General features: G+C 39.6%; 1 protein-coding gene across 8 annotated transcripts in view; it reads left to right on the top strand.

Moving 5' to 3' along the window:
• COP1 (COP1 E3 ubiquitin ligase) overlaps positions 1-26752 on the top strand; it is a 131050-nt gene that overhangs the window by 35643 nt on the left and 68655 nt on the right. For all 8 annotated transcript variants that reach the window (XM_056497511.1, XM_056497512.1, XM_056497509.1 and 5 more), the window contains 4 exons: positions 2181-2238; positions 5693-5807; positions 9213-9348; positions 24229-24372. In XM_056497511.1, coding sequence (XP_056353486.1) covers positions 2181-2238; positions 5693-5807; positions 9213-9348; positions 24229-24372 — 453 coding nt within the window. The remainder of the gene's footprint in view (positions 1-2180; positions 2239-5692; positions 5808-9212; positions 9349-24228; positions 24373-26752) is intronic.

The following is a 26752-nucleotide window of genomic DNA, read 5'->3' on the forward strand; positions in this document are numbered from 1 at the left end:
GTTTGTATACTAATAGAGAACAAGAGGGGAAGAATAAGGGAAGAGAACAAATAGTTCTGTGTATGGCTTTTCTGAATGGGTGTGTATGTTATTTTTGCTCCCAGTAAATGGTGCAAACAGAAGATAGGAATAATGTGATGCTATCCAGGACTAATAGCAATAACAAACTATTGCTAATAGGCATCTGTGGGAAAATTCTGATCTAGAAATGAGTTGCTTGGTAACTCTGGTTCAGTTATTGAAATCCTGATTGTTCTTCCCCTCCATTTGTTCTGATTACCTCCTCCCATTCCTGTAATGGGGATATATAGCTTGTGGGTTGCCTTGTTTGTTCGTTGGGTTTTTAAATGTCATATGAGTGTAGCTGAATTTCCAAACTGAACCTAGTGTTATATCTTTTAAAAAAGAACTTGAAGGGCACTTCTATATTTTTCTGATTACTTGCTTCCCATTTGTTAAAAGGAAAAAAACATTCAAGCATATATGAGTTAACTCAGCTATAGGCACCACACAGAAATGTCTTTGAATTTGTACTCTGCTTAGGGAGATGATGTCTACACTATTGAGGGCTTTACATCACCAGACAACCTGCAGCAAATGAGACCAAGTACTATGTGTTTTCCTGTTAATTTCCACTGCACCTGTCTCTACTTTTTCATTGCTTTCTAGCTGAATGTGTTATTCCTGCAGTTCTGGCAGGATCTGCTGTCCATGTTTCGTTCTTTCATGCAGCCACATTCTAATTTAAAGTTCATTGTCCCCAACCGTGCCTGAAATGGCTCTGCTGTTTTCTCCCTTTGAATAGCTTCTGCAAATAATGATTTTTATCCCTCAGATTTTCTTTGTTTGCAGCTTTTGTCTTGCCTGGAACAGAAGTCCAATCAATCTCATTTTCCAAGTTAATTTTTTAAGTCTTGTCAGTGGTTATGTCTTATCTTCTGTTTCTGCTTCCCTTCGTTTCCAGAAGAGCTTGAAAATATTCAGAGAAATATTTAAGCAGTGGTACCATTCGTTCATTCTTCTAAACTTACAGATGCCCTGCCCGGCATTTCAACCAAACCAATTTGTTTATGACCAAGATTCTCAAGTTTACACATAGGTTCTGTCAGCTGCTGCATAAGCAGGAATTGTTACAATTATCCTTGACAAAACTAAGACAGCAGTGTTCTAGAAACTTTTTAAAGAAATCTTCAGCTTTCCCAGGCAGTGCTTAAAATCTAAGGTTATGTCATAAGAAAGACTGAGAATGAGAACAATGATCCCAGCTTGTTTCTTCTCTGTCCAAGTCAAATGACATAGCAGAAGCAAAGCAGTTAAAAAGATTCTTTTAGAAATGAATCATGATTATTTTCATAATGTATTCTGTATAATCAATAGAACTGTGTTCTTGTATGCTAATCTTTACCTGTCCTGGAAGTGTATGAAATTTGGGTGGTAAATGTGCTTTTATCTGGCTCTAGTGTCTTGCTGTGGGAGCTGAATTTTTTGCCTGTATGTCCCAAGAGCATTGAACCACCTGTTTTCTGCTTGGATCAGGAGATCTTTTTGCAGTTTTGAAATTAAATTCCATTGAGTTTGCTTGTCTATTCTGTGTTTTGAAAACAGTGATTTAAAAGGTATGTTGTGTCATTATAGATACTATAATATGGTGTAGTATTTTTTAATAATAGTAATCCTGGCTATCAGTTTGTTGTTTTTTTTTTTTTTTAAGGTTATTTCTGTGTTTCATTAAATGTTTGTTTAAACTAATATCTGTCTTACACTGATTTCTCTAGCTTTTCCCTTTCCAGTGTTGATTCAAATGCCAGAGCATTAGACTTCTCTATTTTCTATTTCTTTTTCTGTTAAGGAATTGAAAGCCAGTGGTAGCATGTTATTTTCAGAATGTCTTGTGCTGCATATTTCATGTGAAAGATACGCTTTTGCATTCTAATTAAAAGTATTTGACTGCACTACACATAATTGTGTGTAACAGCATTCTGCTCTGGAAAAACTCTGTATTTAAAAAAAAATCTCTCCCAAACCCCCAAACAAAACAAAACCTTGTGTTCCTTGTGTGGAAAATGGATTTCAAAGGCAAGTATGCTGCAGAGTGTCAAGTAAGGAATCGTAAACATGTTAAAAATTATAAAGGATGGTTGTGCAGTGATTTAAGCAGCTTATTTCTTTTCTTTTTGCAGTAGTATTATTGACTCCACTGAGTATAGCCAGCCTCCAGGCTTCAGCGGCAGTTCTCAGGTAAGATAATATATAAATGTCTGCTTGGGGGGATGGGAGTGGGCACCTTCACCCATCTCCAGAGTACTGGTCAACTGGAGCCGTGAAAGTGCTTTTAACTGGTTGTATGGGCAACTGCAGCTGTAGGAATTGTGCCCAGCTGTGTGAGAAAGCTTTAAGAAAAAAAGATGTCTAAATACATTACACAAGGTCTAACTCTTCCATGGAAGAGGGGATATACTTTGCTCTTCATCTTCCATATAGGCAGCACTGGGGAAGGGAGGTGAATTCCGTGACCCTTTGCATTGGCTTGAATAGCTGTAGATCAAGCTTAACTTTCAAAACAAAAAAAGAATCTCCAGGCACAGTTACATGATTTGTCTTTATCAGAGTGTTTTACAAACCATTATGAATTCATGTAGAGGGTAAAAATTGAGCTGTTTGGCAGGCAGCCTCCAAACTGTCTGATCTGTAGGGCCTCCCAAATTCCAAACAGCACTTCTGTAGTCTTGCACCTTGGAGGGATTCAGGTGGGCTAGGGAGGTGACACTCGTACCCAGCTCACAGTTCCAAAAAGGTTAAACAGTTTTCATTTGGGCAGATGTACTGTTGGACACATTCCAGTTGTGCCTGGGGTGCTCTCTGATGGTGGAGACTATCCCCAGAACTCATCTGCATGAAACTGGTAAATTAACAGGCCAAAATGCTGTTGGATCTTACTTGATATAAAGGAAAAAACGCCTGGACTTTTAAGCTGGTGCACATATATATTTGCATACAGCTGTGTAACTAATTAGTAATTAGAAAATTCCATCTATTAGTCTTTGGGAAAATGCTTGTTCCTGCTACTCTGGTTTTTGGAGGTTTTTGCTTGAACAGGGAGTTGTAGTTTTACTGCATTTCAGAGGGCTGGTGTAATGTAGATGGGGGTTTTATGTCCAGGACTCTAATGTGCTACAGTGTATTTGTTCTCCAGTGACATTACTTGTCTCAGTACTTCCTATTTCAAAGCCAAAATTAATAGCATAGCTATCCTGCTGTTGAGCTCACAAAACAAACAACCTAGACTTTCTAGTCATTCTGTATGACAGCCTTATTTGTGTGAGAATAATCTTTTTTGTCCTCAAATGCGATTTCTTGTCCTCCAGAGTGCAAGATCTGTACTCTCAAGTACAGTTTTTCAAATTAAACTTTAATATATGTTTGGATGGGGAGTTCAAAGAGACCTCTTGAAGTTAAACACTTCTGTTCAAAGGTAGTCTAATTTCAGCAAGACTTTACCATAAAAACAGTTTTAAGAATATAAATTATATTGTGGGGATTTTCACTAATTTGTCAGTTACAGCTAAAATTATGTATTGAGCACTGCTGGTGGTAAGAGTTATCTAGGATGGACAGCACAGCTTTCCTTTCTCAATATAATTACTTTGTACATTGCCCACAAACATGTTGTTAGGGAAGAATTTATATACCACAAAGCTCTAGGACAGTTCTCTTCCAGAAGATGAGCTTCAGAAGTAAATAGTGGACAAGTCACTTGGGCCCTGGGGAATTCTGCAGGTAGAATTTAATGGCAGTACTTTTTTTCTGCTAGAAATAAGGAGCTTATGTGCAGCTAAAAAGCTTTTTCACAGTTGTTAGAGGACTCTTAAGAGTATCTGATGGAGTTCAGACAGTAAAATCACTCCTGATAACAGAGGAATCCAAACTGATATCCTCAACTAGGGTAGCCATAGTAGTTTTAGCCACTGAATAAAAATTGCTTGGGTTTCTTTTCTGTCTTTCCTAGTTTTTCCCTCCTGTTGCCCAGTATTGCTTAGAAAGTAACCAAGAAGCAGGCTTCACAGAAATTGAATATCTAGTTTTTGGCAAAATATGAGCAAGTTGAAATGCTTAGCTGGGGGTGGTCTGACTGTGGCTTAGTGCTCCTTGCTTGGTTCTCAGCACAGCTGGGTTGCCGACCTGAGACCTGCTCCACAGGGATCTTCCTTGGGAAACACAGCAGGTAGTGGCACAGCAGGCAAATACTGTGGACTAGGATCTGGCAGATCAGACTTGGGTTTGGATTATGTCACTCATCATGGTTCAGGCATCTTGTCTTAACTTGAGGCTGAAAGGATTGTTCTTCACCTGAAGTTGTCTTGAGCCCAAATCACTACTGATGTGCTGAGAGAGACTGGAGATACTGCAGGCTGGTGCACAAAATTTACAGGGAGAGCCTATAGAATTGTAGGAAAATGCTATTAAGTATTTTTTAAAGATGTAAAATTTTAGGAAAAAGTATTTGAAAGGTATTGATGTAGGAGCTCTTCCTAGTATTGTGTGTGTCGAAGTTGGAGCTGCTTTTGAGGTGAAACAAGCTGTGAAGACCATGGCTTCTATCACAGGCCAGTGTGAGCCACGATGTCAGTGTTGTGGGAAATGATGACTTGGAGATTTCACTGCTTGGGGTTTGCTTTTTTCCTAAAGTGTTATTTTGCTTTTCATACAGGTACAAACAAAATTTGATCAGGGTGTAAACTTATTTTGTTCTCGTTGGCTTTTGTTGGTGGCTGTAATGAGGACAGGCTGTTCCCCTGTATGGACTAAGGGGGAGTTGTACACAAAGTGGGTTTTTTAGTGCCATTGAGTAGCATTACAGTCCTTGTACTTGCTCGGGGATGTAGTTTACAAGGCAGCTTGATGGTTCTTAAATCTTTAAAAATTTAGCTTTGAGAATGTGGTATGTGAGACTTCTTAAGCAGAAACTAAAGCGAGGAGCTCTTTGTGCTTCTCATGTAGTAGAGGATTTAGTTCCTTTTCATCACTCATGATTAAAATGGCGAGTACTGCATTTTCTGTGTTTGCTTCAACAGGAAAGATTACTTGTGTAGTTAAATCCTTTGCTCCTACTTCTCACTATTACTGTTTGGGTAGTTTGGGAAATGGCTTTAATGATGAGCTTCAGGAACTTTTCAATTAACCTTTGAACTTCATTCTGTCTTTTGCTTCTGTTTTATTTGCGTAGTTTTACAGAGAGTTACTGAATTGCTTCAAAATAAGTATTTCTGTAACTAAATCAAATAAACACATCCTTGTCTTTTAATGAGCTCTCTGCCAGAGATCTGGGGAATATTTGTTGTACAGTCTGTTTGATTTGTGAAGCTGGAAGTTGGCCCTTTGCTGTCTATCCCCAAAGATAGGACTCCCAAAGGGTTGGGATTGCCTGTCCTCTGTGTGTGATGCCAGAATCACTAAATTGACTAAGGTTCAGGAGACAAAAACTGTATAAAAGCAGGAATTTGGTTTTGTTATGTTAAAGGGTGCAGCATAGGACTATAAGAAATAACTGTTGACAGTGCCATTCATTTATTGTCATTTTACACTTCTAACCTCTCACATATATTGTATAACTGTTTATAATTAGATAATATCTATAGAATGAAACCTAGGCCTGACTTTTAACTTTCTGAAGTGCTCTGCCTTCTCCACTCAGACCAAAAAGCAGCCGTGGTATAACAGCACGCTCGCCTCGCGACGCAAGCGCCTCACAGCTCATTTTGAGGACCTAGAGCAATGCTATTTTTCTACCAGGATGACTCGTGTCTCGGGTGAGTTCTCGCGCGGTGTCCCACTTCTGACGTGAGGTACCTCTTGCAGAAAAGCTTTGCTTTTGAGAGAGCAGCTTTTGCTTCTTCCTTGCATGGGAATGTAGCTGTACATATTTGTGTTACTCAGATCATCTCATCTTGCTATTCTTGATCAATCTTTGAAGTTGCTAAATTTGGAAAACTTAGTCTTGTCACTTTGGAGGGGCACGTGTATTGCTTTGTAATCCCTTACTGTGAAGGGCAACACCCACAATAAACAATTTCTCTGGTGCCTGCTCTGAAGATGAAAATGCCTGGAAGCAGTGGCGGAGTTGTCTTTCCACTGAATGTGGTATAAGTTAAAAACATTGCTATTGAAGTGCTACACAAGTATAAACATAAATGGATACGTTCTCCTGTATTTAGTCTGCAAGAGGACACTTAGAGGTTATCCTGTATCTAGATTGTGTCTTGGCTAACAAATGGTTTGGACTACAGAAACTGAGTGTGCAGCAGTGCTGTTGCCCCATGGGACACGCCTTAAATTTAAGGCTTGTTTTGTAGAATTAGGAGCTGTTTTCGAAATTGCCTAGATTGCCTCATTCATAATTGAGTAACAGTGTGACAGCAGCTAGAGTAATTGTTGCCTAGTGGATGCATGGGTCTTAATTACACACAAGATTCTGTTTAGAAATGAGAGGGTCAAATCGCAGTCTTGAGGGTGAGGAGGGTTGTTCTGTAGCCGCTGTGGAAGAGAATCAAGCTGAGCAAGAAAAGGCAATGGACTGTGGCAAGCAAGAGATTTGCAGCACCAAGTTTCAGCCCATATTGAGTGTAACAGACTGCAAAAAATCAGCCAGCCCCTGGGGTGGGAGACACCATTTAGGGATGAGAGGAAACCAGGCTGCTGCAGCAAAGTATCTTTACTTATAACCTTGGAAGGCAAGGACCAACATCCCAAAGCAGTATTTCTGGGGCAGAAACCTCTGCTTTTTTCTTCTCCATTACTTTAGTTTTAGTCTCCTTAAAATAAATAAGTTACAAGTAATGTTTAAAATTAATTAATAAATGGCTCCAAATATAAAGGCTGCAGCATATCTTAGGAGAACTCACTATCTCTCTCTTCTACCTTCTTCAGAGCAGGGACTGGCTCAGTTCTCACTGTGCACAGCAAAATGGTTTTAACGAGGAATGCAGCATGTTGGGAGGTTACTTCAATATTTGAAAGATTAGAGAAGCACATTACATGTGTCCAGCCAGATCGCTGTGAAGTGCTAGCAGGTGCTTTACGGAATGCAGTTCTTCACAGCTCACACTGAGATGTTTTCATGCAGAGCTGTCTCGGTGATGCATAACTGTGTTTATGTAAAAATAAAACATATTAACCAAAGATAACAAATGGGGCTCTTCCAGCATTCCCTTGTAGAAAGCGTCTTTCTTCATAATTGAAACTATAAATATGAATGCAGTGTAACTGGTTTTTTGTATTCCCATGTGTCAGTTGCACCAAGAGTGGAGGATTTGCAAGCGCAGGTTTTCTCCTAAATAAGGGATAACCTATGATGCTTGATTAACTTTTCCTCTCCTGAGTCATTCCTGCATTTTGACACATTTTAAATAGGATTTAATGTGGATTTAAAGCTTTTTGCAAGAAGTGCCTCTAACTGTTTAAGTAGGGAGTGGAAACATAATATTACTGTAATTATCAAATGGCCTTGCACTTGGATGGGGAAAATGTCTTGAGAAATAATACTCAGTTTTCCAGGCACACATAGAGAATAAATTACAGGAGGACTGTGTGTTTGATCTTTAAATGAGGGTAATAGAAGGGTAGCAGCTATTTGTCCCTATCACAGTGCCAAAGGAGAAAACAGTCTTTGAAAAGCATTGACTGATGTTTGTGCTGCTTCTTGAGCTGTTTCCTGTAGTGGTTGGGTGCTGATGATGTTAATTTAGAGCAGCACTTTGTTCATTTTTCCCGTTTTATCCCTCTAACATGGATAATGTATATGCTAGTACCCCTAAGCATGCTAATTACTAGCCCTCACTGTTCCTTTATGCCATCAAACATTAAACAGAACATATGAGGGACACTTCAAAATGCTTTATAAGAGTAGAGATAACAATTTCTAATGGCAAGGAATTACCAGAGTGCACAAATGATTATTCTCTGTCTTTTCCCACAAGAAATCAGAGCTGGATTTTGCTTTTATAGATCAACCTCTCTTTTTTTTACCCTGGTATTTCCAAGTCATTCTAATAAATAGATCTTGTTATTACCTTATGCTGCAGATAAGGCTAGCTTAACTAGTGGGTGGAATTTGATCTCTGTTGTGTGTGTGTCGTTTCTCTGCTGCTGCAGTGGATGCTGGGGTTGAAGAGGAGACAAGTATGAAGTACCTGTAAACCAGCAGTGTTGGCTGTAGTTCCCCTAAAATGCACTGGTGCAAAAAGAAAGTGAGGGTGCAAGCATTAGAGAAAGGATTATTAGAGCTGCTGCAAATATGGGGGGTTATTACAAAGCCTGAAAGTGCTACTTTATGTTTGGCTGTGGATACGTGGTTGTATTGGGAATCCAAATTTCCTATGAGGCATCACTGTAAGTTAGGAATTTTTCCTTATTTACAAAATGCTACAATTCAAAATGGTTTAAATAAAATTAAGCTCCTACCAAGAAAAGTTAGGACTTCTGAGAATTCAGTGAATAACTTTCAACTATCTACACTGCAGCTCACTTTTAACTTTTCTAGTAAACTGTTCCATTTCCAACAGAATATTTATCATCATTATTCAAGCTGGCTCACTTTCACCTTGTCTGTTGAAGGTCATAATTTTCACAAAACTTCTAGTACAGGCAGCCTTCTGGTTTCATGCTTGTCTTCTCCAGCCCTGGAATGATTCTCCCTTAGCTCTGTTGCTTTTGGAATAACAGGAGAAGTATTTTTTACTGAAAGTATTTTGAATGTAATTAATACCAAATGTACACATATTGTAACAGAACAGGGAAAGGAATATACTTGCATCTCTGTTGAAAACTAGACATATCCTTTGCAGTGCATTTTGATATGCTTAAAAGTTTTCTGTTAATAATCTATATGGTCCATGGGCTCTGAATGTGACTAAAATAAATGAGCTTACAAAATTGTATTTGACTTCTAGGCAGATTCTCAGCATAGTGGGTTCATCCAGCATTGCAGTGGAGAGACTTCATTTGTGCTCTGAAAAGCTCATAATGCCTTCAGATGATGCTGGAGATGAGCAAGAGAGAGAGAGAGCCTGGTTTTGACCAAGAATCCTCCCCAAATAACGAGCATACGTGCATCACATGGAGACATATATCTTGATTTTTTTATTTTTTTTTGTTTACTGTCGAGTTTACCTTCTTACTCTGTTTCTGCCCCCTCCAATGTTGCTGCCTCTTCCTAGATGACAGCAGAACCACCAGCCAGCTGGATGAGTTTCAGGAGTGTCTGTCCAAGTTCACGCGCTACAATTCTGTCCGACCGCTGGCAACGCTGTCTTACGCTAGTGACCTCTACAATGGTTCCAGCATAGTATCCAGGTAGGACACACTGCAGTTCTGACAGTGGATCATGTGCATGTGGGCTGCTGAGGCTGACTTTATAACCCATATTAAGAAAAATATTGTTGGTATATATGCCAAAAATATATAATTCCCAAAAATAGTTTTGCCAGTGTGTGACTGACGATTTTGTGACTGTCATTGATCTGTGAAGGCACTCAGGGTCCTCAGTAGTACTTTTTATTTCTGTTGATGTTGGTCAAGACCATATCCAGCACCTTTGAGGTGCCAGTATTAGCAGTTGTTGTACAAAGCCTATTGTCTTCATGTTATAGCTAAGTTGTGTTGTAAGGGATGCTGTTCTAGCGTTTTAAAAATCAGCCATCTTGTTTGGTCTTAAAAATCTATGGTGGTTTTCCATTTTGTTGGTAGATCCAGTCACAATGGCAAATATTAAAAAGCTGAGTTGTTTCTAGCTGTGATTGCTTGAAGTCTTGGGCTTTGGAAGGTGTTTTTAGTGCTGAATACTAGTGAAGGGGTGGTTGTGGTAAAGCCAATGCAACAGTTCAGTTCTTGCCAACAATTCCTCTGTATGCCAGCTGTGCTGGGTGGTAATGTCCTGTGTACTTGCTGCTGAAGCTCATCTTAGCCTCCTATGGATCAGTTTTGACAACATAACTGGTGAAATGCTTTTGACTGTCTGTCAACAGAATCAGTTTCTTCTAGGTCAGGTCCACGAACCAGCTCCCTTAAGAATCAGGATATAAAAGAACACATGAAGAGGATGGGAATTGCCACAGCCCTAACTGGTTCCTCCCTACCCTGGGGGTTTTGTTTATTTGTGGTAGTTTGTCTTTGGAGCTCCTTGGGGTGGAAAAAATGATGGAACATCTTAACTAGGATGTCTTCCCTGCATGGTGTATATGCAGGACCTGTTTGAGCTTCTTGCAAGCACATTTCACTAATTTAAATGCTTATTCACAACAGTCTCTTGAGAGAAGTAGTAACATCCCTGTTTTATATATGGGGAGCAGGAACTCCAAAGAGACCGCACATGAGATCTTGGAAAAAATATTGTGTTGACAAGGTAGATAGATTAAACTTGGATTTTCTGACTTTTCATCTAGTGCCTTACAAAGGGGCCACACAGAGAGTGACAGAAGAGCTTGAATAATTGGTGAGGGACCCCAAGATATTTGTACTATGTGAAGAAATTGGAGGTATTGTGTAGCACAGAACACATTTTTTTTTTTTTAAAGCAGCACTGATTCCTTAACTATTGCAATATGTAGCAGGAATGTATAATGTCCGACTTAACCAGAGGTCAGAGCACAGTAATCAGGAATCTGATGTATATTTAACCTGCACTGATTGGGTTCACACTAGATGCAATGAAATGCAGATGGGAATCTCACTGCAGTGTAGACAAACTTTCTCAACTACCAGCTTCAGCATGGATTGGATTTTGCTCTTTTGCCCTTTCTTCTCCTTGACATTCTGCAAGAGCAGCATTTTTGTGGTATTTGGTTAAAAAATGCTGGAAGAACAGTAAATCACACTCCTGTTTGAAGGCATTCTAATTCTTGGGTGAATATATGTTTGGAAAGTGTATGTGTTACTGTTACAATGAAGATATAGTGAAGCCTTTGTCCAAGCCAGTGCAGTATTGGTAATTAAATGCATTTTACTGAAAAATAACTTGGTTTCCAAATCCATGTGCTTCCCTGGTCCTGGTTTTTATTTATGAAAGCATTTGAGAAACGTTTAAGGTTTTTAGCATGTAGGCTGAGTAAGAGAGTCAAGTTCACATCTGAGCACACCCTTAAGTGCTTTGGTAAAGTAGCTTTGTTAAATGTGCTGTTGCCATTGTTCTTGTTGGCTTCTGGCTAATTAAACAGTTCTGTAAAGTTAGAATTTGTTAATAGAGAATTTACACTTAGTATGTGTTGGCCAACACAGTCTGGTATTCACCTTTTTTTTCATTTAAACTAATAGCCTCAAGTTCAGAGTCTGTGAAACTAAATAAAAGCAGCTTTTAGATATTCACAGATGAGCCAAATTAAGGTACTTAAAAAATGAAATTATGCTTTTGAAGTGCTGTGAAAAGTTTGATTGTTTATTTGATCCACTGTGCTGATCTTAAAGCGTTTTCCTGGGCATGTAGTAAGAAACAGTGATGAAATGGCAGAAGGTTAAGTCTTGCTGTTGATACAAATGGATTTACATACAGAGTTAGTACAAGACTAATACATGAGAAGTCTTAATAAAATTTTTAGGAAGTATTTTAAAGGGATATTTTAAGTATACTTAGGAATAAAAATAGAACTGACCTGAAGTCAAATTTCCTTGCCCTTTAGTTTCCTTGTTCGTTTTTTTTTTTTTTTTTTTTTTTTTTTTTTTTTTTTTTTTTTTTTTTTTTTGGTTTGGTTTTTTTTTTGTTTTTTTGGTTTAGGTTTGGGGTTTTTTTGTTTGTTTGTTGTTTGTTTGTTTTGTTTTTTTTTTAAAGCTGCTGTTACAGATGGGCAGAATACAAGAGTGTTTGGTTTGATTGTTTTAACATGAAGTTCACAGATGACCCCAAAAGATCTGCTGGCTAAATGGCTTTTTTTTTTTAAGATATATTACCTTTAGGTTCACAAAGGAGAAGGATGTAAATATTCCTTATCTGCAAAACGCTGACATTTAGAAGTGAAATAAAATTTGGTTTATGCTAACAGGGTGAAAAGTGTAATTAAAGACTGTACAAATAGGCTGAAAAAGTCCTGGAACTAGGCAGCAGCAATACCCTCCTGAGAGCCTTGTGGTAAGAATGTTTATGGATGCCTGGACATACTGTGGACTAATAAAGTACTGTAAACGTATGTGATATTACTATAAAAATTCTGACCTCCTGGAATGAGGAGGCAAACCAGGAAAGTTTCAACCTTTTCTCCTTTTTCCTTTATTCTCTTTAAGAACAACAGATTATCAAGAAGAGTGTTCAGGGAAAGCACATTTGAGGCTTTGCTGTAACATCAAGGGGATTTAAGCATGCTTGCAGTGTGAATGTGCAAGTATCTCAATATGCTAAATGGCTTTTTAATACACTCACTTCTCCTAAGTACAAAGTATTTACAGTTTTCACAAGTATATTAAATTTTGTTAGAATTGAGCCAAGGAATAAATTTTCCATTTATTATGCCCCCAGACAGAGCAGTTGTCAGAGCTTAACTTTCCTTTTCTCTGCTGGCAGTGGCAGTAAATGTAAAGTCTTTCTTTTAAAGATGAGTCTGTAAACTGCTGCGTTAGCATTACCATGATTTATGGAGAAAATTGCTTTACCACTGTCAGAGGCCTTCAGAGAATACTGTGGCAGTCTTTCGTATTTGAGAAAAAGAAGAGGAAAATCCAAGAAATCTACTACAATGGGATGTCTCTCTGAAATCCAGGTATCAGAAAGCTGGTTCTCCCTGCTCCATGATTCCCAACTCTGGGAACATGAGTAGGCTCTAAGGTTTGGGGGCTTTGTGTGGGTTTTTGCTATTGGCTCAGACTTCTAATTCTTCTAGATTAGTTTACCATTTCTCTGAAAGATATTAAAGTGATGTTTAAAAGCTGACACTGACTGTGTCTAAAGGCTCAGTTATTTTCAGAGAGGGAAATAAATAACCTGTGGTTTTGGCTGCAGAAGCCTTGATCAACTTAACTGTTGAATCATGATCCACTGTTCAAAAACTGGATCTTACCTTTGGTGTCCATTGTATTTTTTTCATTGCTTACTCATTTTTCCATTGCTCTTAAGTAATGAACGAGATGGGAAGAGGTATTTCTTAGCATCCAAACAGTATGATTAAGTCTATTTCAAGATTGCATTTTTCTTTGTGTTCACCCTTTCAGTAACATGACCTGAAATCCTTTCTTCAAAAGCTTAAAAGAAAAAAATACATAGAGTGAGTTTTTCATGTATTCGTTGAACTGTTTAATTTTTCTGTTCCCCTTTTTTCTTTGGACTACAATTACTTGCCCATATAAATACTTAGATCCAGACTACACCAAGATACCTTTTAGTTCTGTATCCACCATAGCAAGCTTTTTTTTTTATGCTTGGGCTGGCTAGGATTAGATGAGCCATTTTGTGACCAGCAATGCTTCTTTATCTCGGAGGTAAAGATAAATGAATGAAATGGAAGTGGGTTTATCCTTTACAGGATTGTTTGAGTGCGGTAGATGCTACTCCTTGAGAAGTAAGGGAGGCTGGATTTTACTTACAGCCTGTTAAATAAATCATTTTTTAAATGGACTTTTATTTACAAGTGGCAGCTGGAAACTGTAGTTGAATCTGTCTTATTTCAACTGTTCTCGAAAGTAGAAGGGAAATACTTGGGTAAGGAGACTTAAATTGCAGAATTACTAAGGAAACTTGAAGTATAATTCCCTGAACCTGCATGAAATTTGTGCTTCTCCTGTGATTCTCTTGCCTTCCTTCATATGAAATTCTAACCTGTAGATCAGACATTGTCTGGGTCTGAAATGGGATTTTTGTTGAATTAGAGCTGAGCCCTTACTTTCCTATCTTCCCCTGAAGTACTGAACTATATATTTCCTAGTACACAATTGTGGTCTGAGTCCCTTGAGCAGAAGCTAAATGTGACTTGTACCCAGTAAAAAGGGTTATACAGGAGTCAGTTGATCTCTGAATTCAGAGTTCAGGGACAGTCTGCCCTGGAATGCAGCCCTCCAAGTCTCCAGGATGGGCTGCTGGTACCAAGAAGGACTGAAACCAGAAAAGAGTTTATTTGCTTGTATCTCCAGTCTTGACCTGAAAAGTAAACCTTCTGGTGACCATAGTGATGCTGCAGAGAGAAGTTTCTTCTTTCATCAACATATGAGCTAAAACTTAAATAACTTGAAACTGTGAGGTTAATGAATAGAAGTGGCATGGCTGCCAGTGGGACCTATTTTTTTTTCTACTAATTTGAGATGATTTGGTAGTAGGAAGATCTCTTCCCCATTAAGCTCTCTTAGTTCTTTAAACCTGTCTTCAACTGCAGACAATTAGATGAGAATTTTAGTTGAATTTCAACTTTATGAATTTTCATTAATTATGTGTTAAAAGTATTGAGCGGTCTTTTGATGAATTTGGGAATTGGGAACGTATCAAATAGTGATTGTTCTTCAGGTTTTTTCATTTTTCTTTCAATATCCTGAAGGATCTATATGCAGTTTATGCCAGGAGTTTCCATGTCTTGCCATGTAGCAGTCACTGCCTGCAGCATGGGGTAATTCAGTTTTGGAATAGGCTTCTCAAATGGGTGGTGCAAGTTCCATCCTCAGAGTTATTCAAGAGCAGGCTGGAGAAAGCCCTGGGCAATCTGGTCTGATCAGAGCTGCGCCTTTTCTGACCAGGATATTGGACTAGAGACCTCAGCATCTTGGGGATTGTACTTGTCATAAAGGTACATGATCAGAGCATTAGAAATGTTACACTTTGCCCTCACTTTCTACTGAGCATCTTCGTCTAGCCTTAGGTTTCAAGAAGGAGTTTAAGGAGGAATTCTGTTTGTGGCTTTAACGTGTGTTAATATACAGAGGGTATTTCACTTCCTACAAACCTTATGATTGCTGCTTGCAATTTCAACAGGATTATATTTATTAGATTTAAGACTGCTTTTCTTTTGAACAGAAGTTTTGTGAAAGTGCAGGAACTCAATGGATGCTGTAGTGTCAGAAATGTACTTTGAGAGATCAATATTCAGGTAGGAAGATGGTACTGATGCCTTTTTCAACCTAGAAATGAAACAACACACACATTCAAGAATATTAATATAGGAGGTAATATAAAAGTGTATCTTTATTTTGAGGTCTCCAGGGGCAGTTGGCAAAAGCCTGTCCACACAGAGTGAATACAGTTTTTATAAGTTTAGTGAATTAGCATAATTGGCAAAAAAGCAAATTAGGAGGACAGGTGGTGATGCGATTTCCCCCCAGGTCAAGCCCCTTCTCTGGAGCCCCACCACCTTGGTTCTGGCTGTACATTGTTTATGAAAATGTATCTTGAATAGTTGTTCTCAACCTTGGTAGCCAGGAAGAACTAAGATAGCATAGGGGCCCTGGAATTTGTTTTGTCTTTCTGCCTATGGAAAGAGCATGGAAAATTACTGGGAAAACTAGCCACTAATACAATAGGCTCCAGAGCTACAAATATATGTGCAAAGAATACAGAGGAAAAAGCATATAGGAAAAAAAAAGCAAAACCAAAAATGGCATCATTACCATGCAGAAATTGCCTTGCATCATTGTATCCACCCCTCTTGATTGCTCAGAATGAAAATGTTATCAGTGAGGCTGAAGGTAGCTGCCCTTCCATTCCTTGTGATGTTAATGTGGTAATGGGGTCATCAGGCACTAGTGATGTGTCTTGGCCTCAAGAATTGGAAGGCAAGCCACAAAAACTGTAGTTCCAGCATCTTACGCTCACAATTTGCATTCCAACGGTGTTTGTAAAAGTCAAAGATGGATTTCATTTAATCTCCCCCAATTTTATAGCTTTCATTCGGTGCTGTGTTGTTACAGTGAATTCTTGTTTCTGCTTAAAGACACAAACCTGTTATTAATAGAACATGGATATCTGTATTTTATGATAGTATTCTTTTAATTTTCTAGCCATATTTGTTGTAAATGCTTGAATTTTATAAAAGCTAATGATCTGAAAAGCATTAGCATGCCTTTGGATTTTTTTGTTTCTGGCCAACTAGAGTAGTTAGCCTGTTAAATGATAGGTAGTTGAAACAATATAGTAAGGTATTGTGTTAAAGCATGCAAAGATGTGTGGTGTGGGCTTAAACAATTCTGAGAATAAACCTTACAAGCAGCTCAGCCTGGAGAAGAGGCTTGAGCTCATGATTATTAATGTATCATTGTTTGCATTAATAAATACAGTTTCCAAGTCATATTTGGGATTTATGTGCTGCATAATTGTTTCATAGAATAAGGTAATAAATAACATAGATGAAGCTATGACGGGATGCTTATGTTTTCACGGGATCATATACAAGTGTGTGCATACATTTGCACAAGTGAAGTCAGAACAACTCTGTGACTGTGGAATTAAGGGTATACATAAACCATTCTTTAGAAAAACGAAAGAAGGACAGCGTTCAAAATAATGATGAAATAAGATTCAAAATGCCATTAAAACAAATCTCATGAAACAGTTTTGTCAGCTGCATGAAAAATACTTCAAATGATATTTTAACCTTGTTCTGTCATTACCAGGCAGTAGCATCATTGCAGTTAATTGCCCAAGCCCATCCTGTGGCTGCTTGGGAAAGGCTCATCTGTGTTGTATGGATATTTAGGAAGGCTGGTGCCCTGACTCATGGTGCCTGTTTGAGCTGAATTGTCTGAAGAGTTTACTGTCTCCAGCTGTCCCTCCTGATTTCTCTGCAGGGTGTCTGGCAGAAGAACTGATGGCAGTGTCAGGAAAATGTAGACTTGAGTTACTGGTGTGCTAGGCTTGGGGTGGTGATTTGTCCTGTGAAATGGGACCTCTGGCAACATGGTCAGCTGGAGACAAACATTCTCAGCTGCTGCTGCCAAATCATGGAGGAAGCATGAACTGGACCCTACAGACAGCTGGCACTGTTTAAAGTCCCTGTATTGATGGAGATCTCTTTCAGATCTCTTTGTTCCCCTGCCTCATCAGCTGTGTCAACTGTTGCTGTGCTCAGTTTGGAAGAAAAAAAGTCCTTGTGAGTGTAGTAACAAAAGAGTGGCTTGGAAACAAGCTTTTGAATGGTTTTACATCTAGAGGGCACACTTCAGTACCCACCATAACTGAGTTCCTTCCTACTTAATGCTGTAATCCTGATAAGATGGTGCTGTTGTTCAGACCACCTTACAAGTTGTCATGGAGCAGGTTTTCCTCTCTAAAACCTCAGCTTGGGTAGAGGCTATGCTCTGTTGCACCTGAGCATGAAAAACTTCTTTCCTGTGCAGTGACAGTGCACTGGGACAGTTGGCCCAGAGAGGGTGTGGAGTCTCCCTTACTGGGGTACTCCAGAACCACCTGGATGCAAACCTGTGCTATGTGCTCTGGGATGATCCTGCTGGAGCAGGGAGCTGGGACCTGATAACCCACTGTAGTGGCTTCCAGCTTTATCCATTCAATGATTTTGTACTGGAAACATTTATTTCCTAAACTTGAAGGCAGATGAGAATGTTTGTATAGTTGTAACCTCTTCCACCTCAGTATTTGAAAATGTTGACTTTGTGTTGTGGCTGGCTGTCAGAGCTGTTCATAACCCACTGTGTATCAGCCCAGCTGGGTGAAATGGTACCTGCTGGGTTTCAAATATAGGTATAGGTTACCCAAAATACTGCAGCAGGTAGACTGATCATTTGGCTTGAATTTTAAATAATGTCGTAAGGAACACTCTCCATTTAACTGTTGGCATTTTTAGTTAAATTTTTCCTGCTCTAGGAAATTATTTAAAATGGTGTTTGTGGAAAATCCTCATTAAGTTGCATGATAGTTGTTTGCAGCAGTTTTGGCTCATTGTACTTCTGTGGATCTGGCATAGAAACTCTGGGATTGTCGTCTTCAGCATGCAGAAGAGCATCGCCCAACAATAATGTAGCTTTTTATCAGTATGCTGTATATTTGGTTGCTAGCAGAATTCAGCAGTTCCCTATAGGTTTTCTCATCATTAGTGTTAATTAAGCCAAATTCCCCTGATACATGTATGGAAGAAAACCTTATGCAGCAGAAGAGGATGTCTCTAGTTATAGTCTTATAGCCAAGATGGGGTCTCTGCTATGGCATTCTGGGATATTTTGGGTTGTATTTAGAGGAGATGAGGTTCATGATAACTTCTTTGCAAAGCAGAGAGGAGCATGGTTCTGAAGACTGAGCTATTGCAAGGAGCCCAATTAATCTCACAGCATAGTATAGGCTCTCATTTGGTTTGAAAAGGGGACTACTCCGTTTTATCTAGAGATGACAAAGCGTGAAAGTAGCTCTGTTGGGTTTGATTTCTGAGCTGTGAGATGGATCTAAGCCCACCAAATCTCCTCAATTCAGGTTTAATATTCTCCTTTAAATAAGCTCTTTATATAACAGAAGTATTATGAAGTGGTCTCTGTTAGAACTGATGGCATTTCATTACACTTAAAAGCAAGAAGTGGGCCTGGAACTAGGTCTAATTACATTACTTTGTTAATGTGGTAGCTTTTTTTGTCTTCCTTCAAACAGAGTAGAGCAGCCCTCCAGGCTACTGTGCCTGTAAGAGAGGTCCTGAAAGTATGACTGCAGCATAGTTGGTGCAGTGATGTCTGTCCAAGGGAACCCAGAGCTGAGGACTGTCCTTCCCTGTGCACTGCAGGCTTTGATGGGCTAATGCAATACCCTTCCCAGTCTGTTTCCCAGCTGGTGTGGGAAAATTAATTGACACACTGAGCTGAATTTCTAGTCTCTTTTTTTGTGCTTCAAATAGAGGTTTGGGATAGTGGGATAGTGAATTCTCATCAGATGTTTGGAGCCTGGAGGTGGAGAGGTGATGGGAAGGGTACCCTGGCTACATTCAGTAACTGCTGGTGCCACTGGAGCTTGGATATTCCAAACAACTCCAAAGAACGGAATCAGCCTGAAATGCTTGGGGTCCTCTGTCCCACGGTTTTTATTAGACATCTATTAGACTTGAATCTGATCTACTGAGTAGCCAAGATAACCTCATCTTGATGAGAGGACAAATCTCTGATGATGTGCATGTCACATCTAACCTAAGGTAATGTGGTTCTTAGGGCTAAAAGTGTTTGCTCTCTTAGAGAATGACTTTGAGTGGCAATCTCATTTGTATATTTAACTTATCTATCCAAATAACAGCTTACAGAGATTTTAAGTGGTGCTTTCTGACTAGAGATTGCAACAACTTTTCTGGGATCATGACATGCTTGCTCAGTTTATGTTTTAGAAAACATTTGGCAGCCTGGAAGTTTGAATCAAGAAATATGTTCTGCAGTGGTGGTCTGTCCTTGTCCCTATAGCACAGATTAAGGACTCAGAAATAAAAGCAGTGACCTTACTTAGGTGGTGCTCTGGAATAAGGAGTAACTAATGGAGCTGCTGCTTTGATAAAGAGAAAAACTTCAGTGGCTTTTTGTTTCCACTCACAGCTTTAGCAAACAGGCTTCTGATACTGAAACTTCGTAAGCTTTGTCTCAGTAGCTTTTGTTTTTATGGGTGACAAAATTTTGGCTTTGAGCTGATAGAACACAAATTCTGAGTCCTTTACTGCAGCTTTCTATGCCTGAACACAGCTTTGTTTTTAAAAACCACATATTGGTATGCTAGTGCATACTTAGTGACACTAATTACTTTGCTTAATTACTTAAAATACCAGTCTGTTGTAAAAAGTCTCTCAGGTGTGATATTAATACCAATTTCTGTATTGGTCCCAGGTGCTTAATAGTCTGCACTGGTGCCCATGGTGTTGTATTGTAACCTAAATTTCTAATCTTTGGCTTTGATGCCTCAAAATGAGCATTGGAAAGAGATAGCCTTGGGATTGTTAGAAGTGACAGGATACCCCTTGGAGGTCATGGAGTGGAAGCACAGAGTAAGAAAGATTTTAAAGAAATTTAAGTGAAGGACAAAAACTGCTGCTGGCATTTCTCATTCTTTTCACCAATTAGGTCCTGACAATATATCTGTGTTGTCATAAAATATGGGACTCCACAGCAAGATAAGAGTTGATGTTAGAGATGCAGAAATAGAAACAGCACTAGGCTTGGGAGAAACAGAATTGAAAGGCTTTGGTATATCCAGAGAGGAAAATATGTCTCTGTGTGTGTGTCTGTATATATCTGTATACAGTTCCATGAATCATCTACTTTGTAGAAATGGCAACTCCTACAGTCACAGATCTTGGTAGCAAGTCAGGGCTGAGGCATTTTTGATTACAGTAGCAGTTGCAGACTGTATGGAAAAGGGAGAGAAGCAGTTGGCTGAACACCTTTAGCTGTAACTGGTGGTGCAATTAAAGGCAAATGCACTGAGAGGCCGCCCTGCCTTTTCCTGTTTTCAGACTGTGGATACAGTACATACCTGTTAATATCTGGTATGAACCAGTTGTACATGGATTACTGTTGTCAGGTTCATGCTCCTACTGATTGCTTGGAGTTACTACCTGAAACGTGTGGTTCATAAAATGTAACTGGGAGGGAGGAAACCCTCATCTGTCCCAAATGAAACCTTCTAGCAAGTACCTCCTAGTTGCAGTGTTGAACAGCAGTCTTGCTGTTGCTTTGCTCATAACCCTTATGGTGAGGCAGCTGCTCTGCTCCTTTAATCAATTTAGTTGCCCATCTGTATGCATTCCCTAACTCCAGTGCATCCTCCGGGAATGTGGAGAACAACTGCACACACCAGCAGGATGCAAATGTAGTAAGGCTTTACACAATGGAAAAGATGCTAAATACTCCTTCTTTACTCTTTCCCTGCTGCTCTATCCTCAACACCAAAGCAGGCTTCCAGGCATGTTTCAGAAGCAATTTATTTCATAATTCTATTTGTTAGCTATGAGTATCATAGCTCCAAGGTCATAGGCTTTACCATTAAAATAAAACAATTGATTATAATCTCACAGATTGGGAATTAAGATAAGCAGTGGAGAAACCAGAACCCTTGAGTATGTGCTTACTTTCTAGCGGCTCTTAGTGGTATTTCCATAAGACATAGGTTGTCAGCTTCTTAAGAGAAGGAAAACAGTGATTTTTGGAATGAGATGTCTCTCTCCTATTTTCCCTAGAACAAGACCATCAGATTCTTTCAATGGGATTTATATAAGTAAATCTGTGGCATGTTTATAAAGCTCTTTCAAATATCCAGCTGTTCATCTGTCCTCAAAAGATTCCTTATAGAAATTTTGTTAGTCTTTGTTGGTCAGAAATGTGGAGTTAAAAATAGGCTAAAAAAAAGAGCAACTCGTAACTGTTTTAACAAGTACATCTTTGAGGAGCAAGAACCACTGCTGGTCCTTGAGGTAATTTCACTGAGGGTTTTACTTATTTCCTCTTACTCTATTGCATGTTGTTGTTGTGCTAATGAGGAATTTGCTTGGATTATGGAAATGTATCACCTGCAAAGCAGAATGTTGTCTTTCTGAGCTGGCTCTGTTGAGTCTTTTGACAAGACCAAATAAAATTTAAATTCTCTGGTGATTTTTCATATAGATAAGCTTGTGTATAAGCAAGCCTTACCTTGACCCAAAGACTTCAAGCAGCAAGTGACAGGAATACCCATGAGCTAGTTAAACGCAAATAAAGCTTGCATAATACTAAGTGTATTTAAAAGACTTGCAAGAAAAAGCATAAAAATAATGATTGTTGTGCAAGTAGGCTGTTTGTCCTAATGCTGATTAGTCAAGGCATAAGCAGAGCTTTGCAAATATTAGAAACGGTTTTATATGGTATATAATCCGCTTGATTAGATACTTTAGATTGTTCCTATTTTTATTTGTAAATCACTGACGAAAAGCTGACTGGCAGAAAGTGAGAACACTGGCTGTCCCAGGAGTGAGCACAGGTGATGGGAGGCCAAGATGCAGGTGTGTGTTGGTCTGTATTGGTAATGGTTTATTTCTGCTTTCTTTTTCTCCCTGCAGTGTCTTTGATGCTGTTTGAAGGGCACAGGCCTGACAATTCCATTGCTTAAGGCTTTTGTTTTGTTTTGTTTTAATGATGTGTTAACTTTGGGCATATTGAAATACTCATTTGTTATGTCCACAGCAGGTCTCTATTTAAAAAAAAAAATTTGAATTAATGCTAGAGAAGCAAACCCAACCCAAATGAGAGAAGTTCTATTCTGTTCTAATAACTTGGCTTTTTTACCAACATTGTAATGCATTCTTTTTCTTTCTTCAGCAGAAGGCTGAGGGTTTAAATTGAATCCAGGCCGATGAATCACTGCTATCAGTTTAGTTGTGCTTTATCTGAATCCACAGGGCAGTGATTAGGAGCAGAGACAGTGGTTCAATTAAGATCACGGTACAAGTAAATCTGTTCTATTGTTATAGAGGCTTGTTTATAAAGTACTTCCACAGAATAGGGTGAGCTGACAAAACAAGACAGGCCTGAATGGTGTTTTCATCCTGTGTGTATAAAAAGTGATTTAGACTAGTGTAGATCCAGGGAGTGAGGAGAGCAGCCTGGATGCTTAGGTGACTTCTCTCCCTTTGCCATTTTATTTAAATAGATGCCTGTATGCTCCTTTAATCCCCCAACCATAAGTGTGTTCCTCCCGGCATTTTGGAGGCTCATGATTTTGCAGGCTGCACCTGACTAGCTTCTCTAGCAATCAGTTGTGAGTAGGGACATCTCCTGCTGCTGCCTGGGGAAGTCTGGGTGCCTGAATTAAAGGGCCAAGTTTCAAGCTGCTTCACTGAATTATTTTATAGCAGCAGACTGCATATCAACAATCTTTTCTCTCCCTAGTTTAAAAATAACTTGATGATATCTCCTTTACAAGTACTTGAAAATTCTGTTGGTGTTTAAATTTATCTTCTCTTGGAAACATTGCATTGCCTTCAACTTCTCAGTTGTGCTGAGGAGTGGCAAGCTCTTGCTGTTACAGCTATGGGGGCAACCTGAAGAGCCCTTTCTCTTCTTGTAATTGGTTTAATGCTTTCTAGTTCTAGAAAGGTACCTTAAATACCCCTGCTCTCAGGATTTTGAATGTGAAATCAGTGTAAACTCAGTTTTCCCTGCTACCAGTAAGATCTTCCTCCCTGGTTCATAAACATTCTGGATTCTTAAGGTGGAGGGTGGTGGGGGGGTGGTGTGGGGCAGGGGAAGTGACAGAGGCAGCAGGGGATTGAAATGAATTAGTGAGTGGAAGAACTCCAAAAGAGGCCTTTCTAAACAGTAGATTGATTGCTTAGTCAGAAGAGTTGGGGACAGCTGCTTACTGATCACAGAAACCTTGTGAATGAAGGCAAATGCTGCCACCGCACCCTTTCTGGGGAGGTGTCTCATTGAGGCTAGTGCCCTCAAAGGAGACAGGTGCACATTCACTTGCCCTGCCAGCAGTGCCATGGGCTGCAGGAAAGCAAAAGCACCCGGGAAATAGGATTACTTCCCTAGCTGCTGGATGTCTAGCAGATTTCTCTCAAGCCCTTCCAAGCTGTGAAGGTAGGAATGACATTAGCCATTTGTATCCTGCTGCCTGCCTTTCTCTTAGATGTATTTTACTTACAACCTCAGGCTTTTCTCATTTGCAGCTTAACTTTGTTGTAAGTTGACTGCTTTTACTTCCAGCTTCATTGATATTTATTACAAACTTGCCCTGTGGGTCAAGAAAGAAGGTGCCTCTGTTTGCACAAGCAACCCTAAGTGGAAGTCATAGTGTGTGTTGTTTTTACAGTACAGATGATCTGATTTCGAACCCCTGTTGTTACCCAGGGAATTTAGAAGGCGCTTTTTTTCCACGAATACTGCTTTGCTCTGCATTAGCACTTAGAAGTTCCTGAAGCCGTTGTACACAGGAGGAATCAGTGGGCAGTCATGCCATGGAATGTTAAGCACGTTTCCAGCACAAGTTGTTGGCTTTGGTCTTTGGGTACCATGCAATGTAGCAGATGGTGTGGCTGAACTGAAAAACCTCCACAGCACAGAACGAATATCCTGGCTGTGGGAGGGTGATTGTGCTACCACAGAAATGGAGATACGTGTGTGTTGATGGAGGGTGGATTAGAGAACAATGCTTCGAGCAAGAGCTCCACACTGTTGTGATGTGGGCCTGGGTGTTCTGAACTGGGTATTTGCAAACTGTGAATTGTGATTTTCAACTCTGCCGTACCCCAGGACATTTAGGTGGTAAAATATCATCCTAGTAAGTATGTAGAGTGTTTTATAGAGTTCTCAACCTGTGTTTTTGTTTCTCAGTATTGAGTTCGACAGAGACTGTGACTACTTCGCCATTGCTGGTGTGACAAAGAAGATAAAAGTCTACGAATATGGTACAGTCATTCAGGATGCAGTGGATATTCACTACCCTGAGAATGAAATGACCTGTAATTCCAAAATCAGGTAGGCGTTCATTTGTATTTGAACTCAGAGCATCTCTTCCACTTGATTGAGACATAGCTTTTCTCAAGCTAACCTCTGTATGCAGTTCTTCATAACAGTTACTAATTCCTCAATGCTTTCTCCTCTTCATTGACCAGATCCTTTCCTTTCTTCTAAGAGGTTGCTAGTTCTCAGGAAATGTTCCTCACTGGCACCTTCTATCTAGGAATTTTTGTCTCCCTGAAGTACTGTTCTGCTGGGTCTCATAATATAAAGCTCCTGAGAAAGGACCTTTCTGTATTGTTTTGCTTCTGTGCTGTCATTACTGTCAACTGTCAACTTTTATCCTTTTAGATGTATTAAACTAATGAAATATAGACTACCATGATAGAACTTCATCTGAAAGAATCCAGCTAAATAACTTAAAAATCCTAATTCAAAAATTCTTTTAAAGCTCAGAAGTAAATAGTACAGGCAGTCAAACGCATTCAGTATTATAATACAAGTCTCCGCCATCTCTGTTGAAATAATTTGTTTTTTATTTGGTACTCTACATTTTAAAAGCAGTAAAGCACCCACGGAAGTGCAAGTAATAAATTTATGTAGCAGTCCAGCTTCCATGAAAACAAAATGTTGTGCAACAAAATTGAGAATATTTGTGAGCCTATTTTAGTGCTAAAAGTCATGCTTCGTTTTGTAGCTGACATGTTTCTAAAGATAGATCAGTCATTCCTGTGTTGCCTGTGCTCATTATTCCCAGGAATTGCATAACACTAATTTATAAAGGGAAAGATGTAAATGCAGCTGACCCTGGGGCTAGATTTCACAATGGGTAGAAGCAGCCTGAGAGTGATTTGTATTGATATGCTGTACTGATTATGGAGCTTGTGTTTGGCTGGGCTGGTGAAGTGTTCTGCATTTTTACATGAGTCATAGCTGAGTTTGCACCATTCAGCTTCATTTTTGTGGAGAGAAGAGCAGAATAATAGGAGAACCATCTAGCAGTCAATTAATACCTTTTGCTTTAATTAGAAGGGGAAAAGCCATGTATGTTTGCTTTTTCTTGAACACCTTGAAATAAATTCCACACTTGCTGTTTCAGTTTTGACAGAGGAGCTACCCTGACACGCCTGCCAGTCCTTAGGAAAGTTAATTCTCCCTTTTCCCACAGATGCCATTGAGGAGAGTCACATTAGTGCCTTCAGTGGTGTTGCTCATCTTGGCTCCAGCCAAGATGCTGCTTGCTTTCAAGATTTTTCTCATTCTCGAGTTTCATGCATGTATATATTTAATGTATGTATGACAATGCTAAATGCACTGTCCTCCAAACCTCTGCCTCAGTAGAGGAGGATTGGGTCCTCTTTCATTTTCTTGCCCTAGATTTTCTCATTCCTTTGAAGAAATAAATGGTGGAGGTTTTTTCCCCATCAGCCTCCTCCAATTATATCAGGCTTCTTTTGGCATGTAGGTGCTTTTTGGTTTTGACAAAGCTGATCTGTCAGTCAGACACATCCTTGCTATGCCCATTAGCTGTGCTGCCAGTCACCGGTGCTGGAATTCGCTGGTGCAGCGTCAAGCAGCATAATAACTTGCTTTTCTGAAGTGGCATAGCTTGGGGGAGAAGTTATAGATGAAGGCTGTAATTTCATTATGGAACATTGCAGTGTGCTGAAAATGTGCCCCTGCTGTAATAGAAAAATCCAAATAAGTGGAGCCTGCTCTTTGTAAAAAGCCTCAGTTTAAAGCAGTTGATCTTAATTTGGGTGAAAGTGCAGCATCCTCAAGAGACTTTACCTGTGAGTACCCCTTCTGATACCAAAGACAAATATATTTCTGCTCTAGCTAATGGATGGTGTTTCTCTTCCTGGCAGAGATTCAGGGGTCTCTGTGCAGATGGGATTTGGTGACATGTCTCTGGTTAAATTGATCCTGGTTAACCTTGTTCTGAGCAATGATGCCAGAACATAAATCATTAGCGATGATGTTGGTGACTCAGCTTTTAGAGGAGCAGAGGCTCTGATGGGCTTTTATAAAAGCAGACAGGTGACAGCATTTGTAAGGACTTGTGTCTGGCCAAGAGCAAGTCTGGCCCAGAGCAGTTGCGGGAAGGGAAGCCCGTGCCTGGGCCGGGGCTGGTGCCAGCCCAGCCCTGCTCTGCTAAGTGCCAGCTGGGTGCCTGCTGAAAGCTTCAGCTTCATGCCAGCAGTAATTGATTGTAGGCTTTCTTGGAGCAGCGCCCTGGTACCAGCTGTAGCTTAGTCTCTTCCTCTTTTTCCAACCCTCTTTTTTACACCCACCTGCTTCTTAAATACATTCTTTTTCATCATCCACTAAGCTTTCTTATCCCTATTTTTAAGAACAGGGAGGAAGTCAGTGTGTCAAGTTACTGGTAAATGTGCAT

The sequence above is a fragment of the Oenanthe melanoleuca genome, chromosome 8 (genome assembly GCF_029582105.1).
Source record: "Oenanthe melanoleuca isolate GR-GAL-2019-014 chromosome 8, OMel1.0, whole genome shotgun sequence".
Classification (NCBI taxonomy): domain Eukaryota; kingdom Metazoa; phylum Chordata; class Aves; order Passeriformes; family Muscicapidae; genus Oenanthe; species Oenanthe melanoleuca.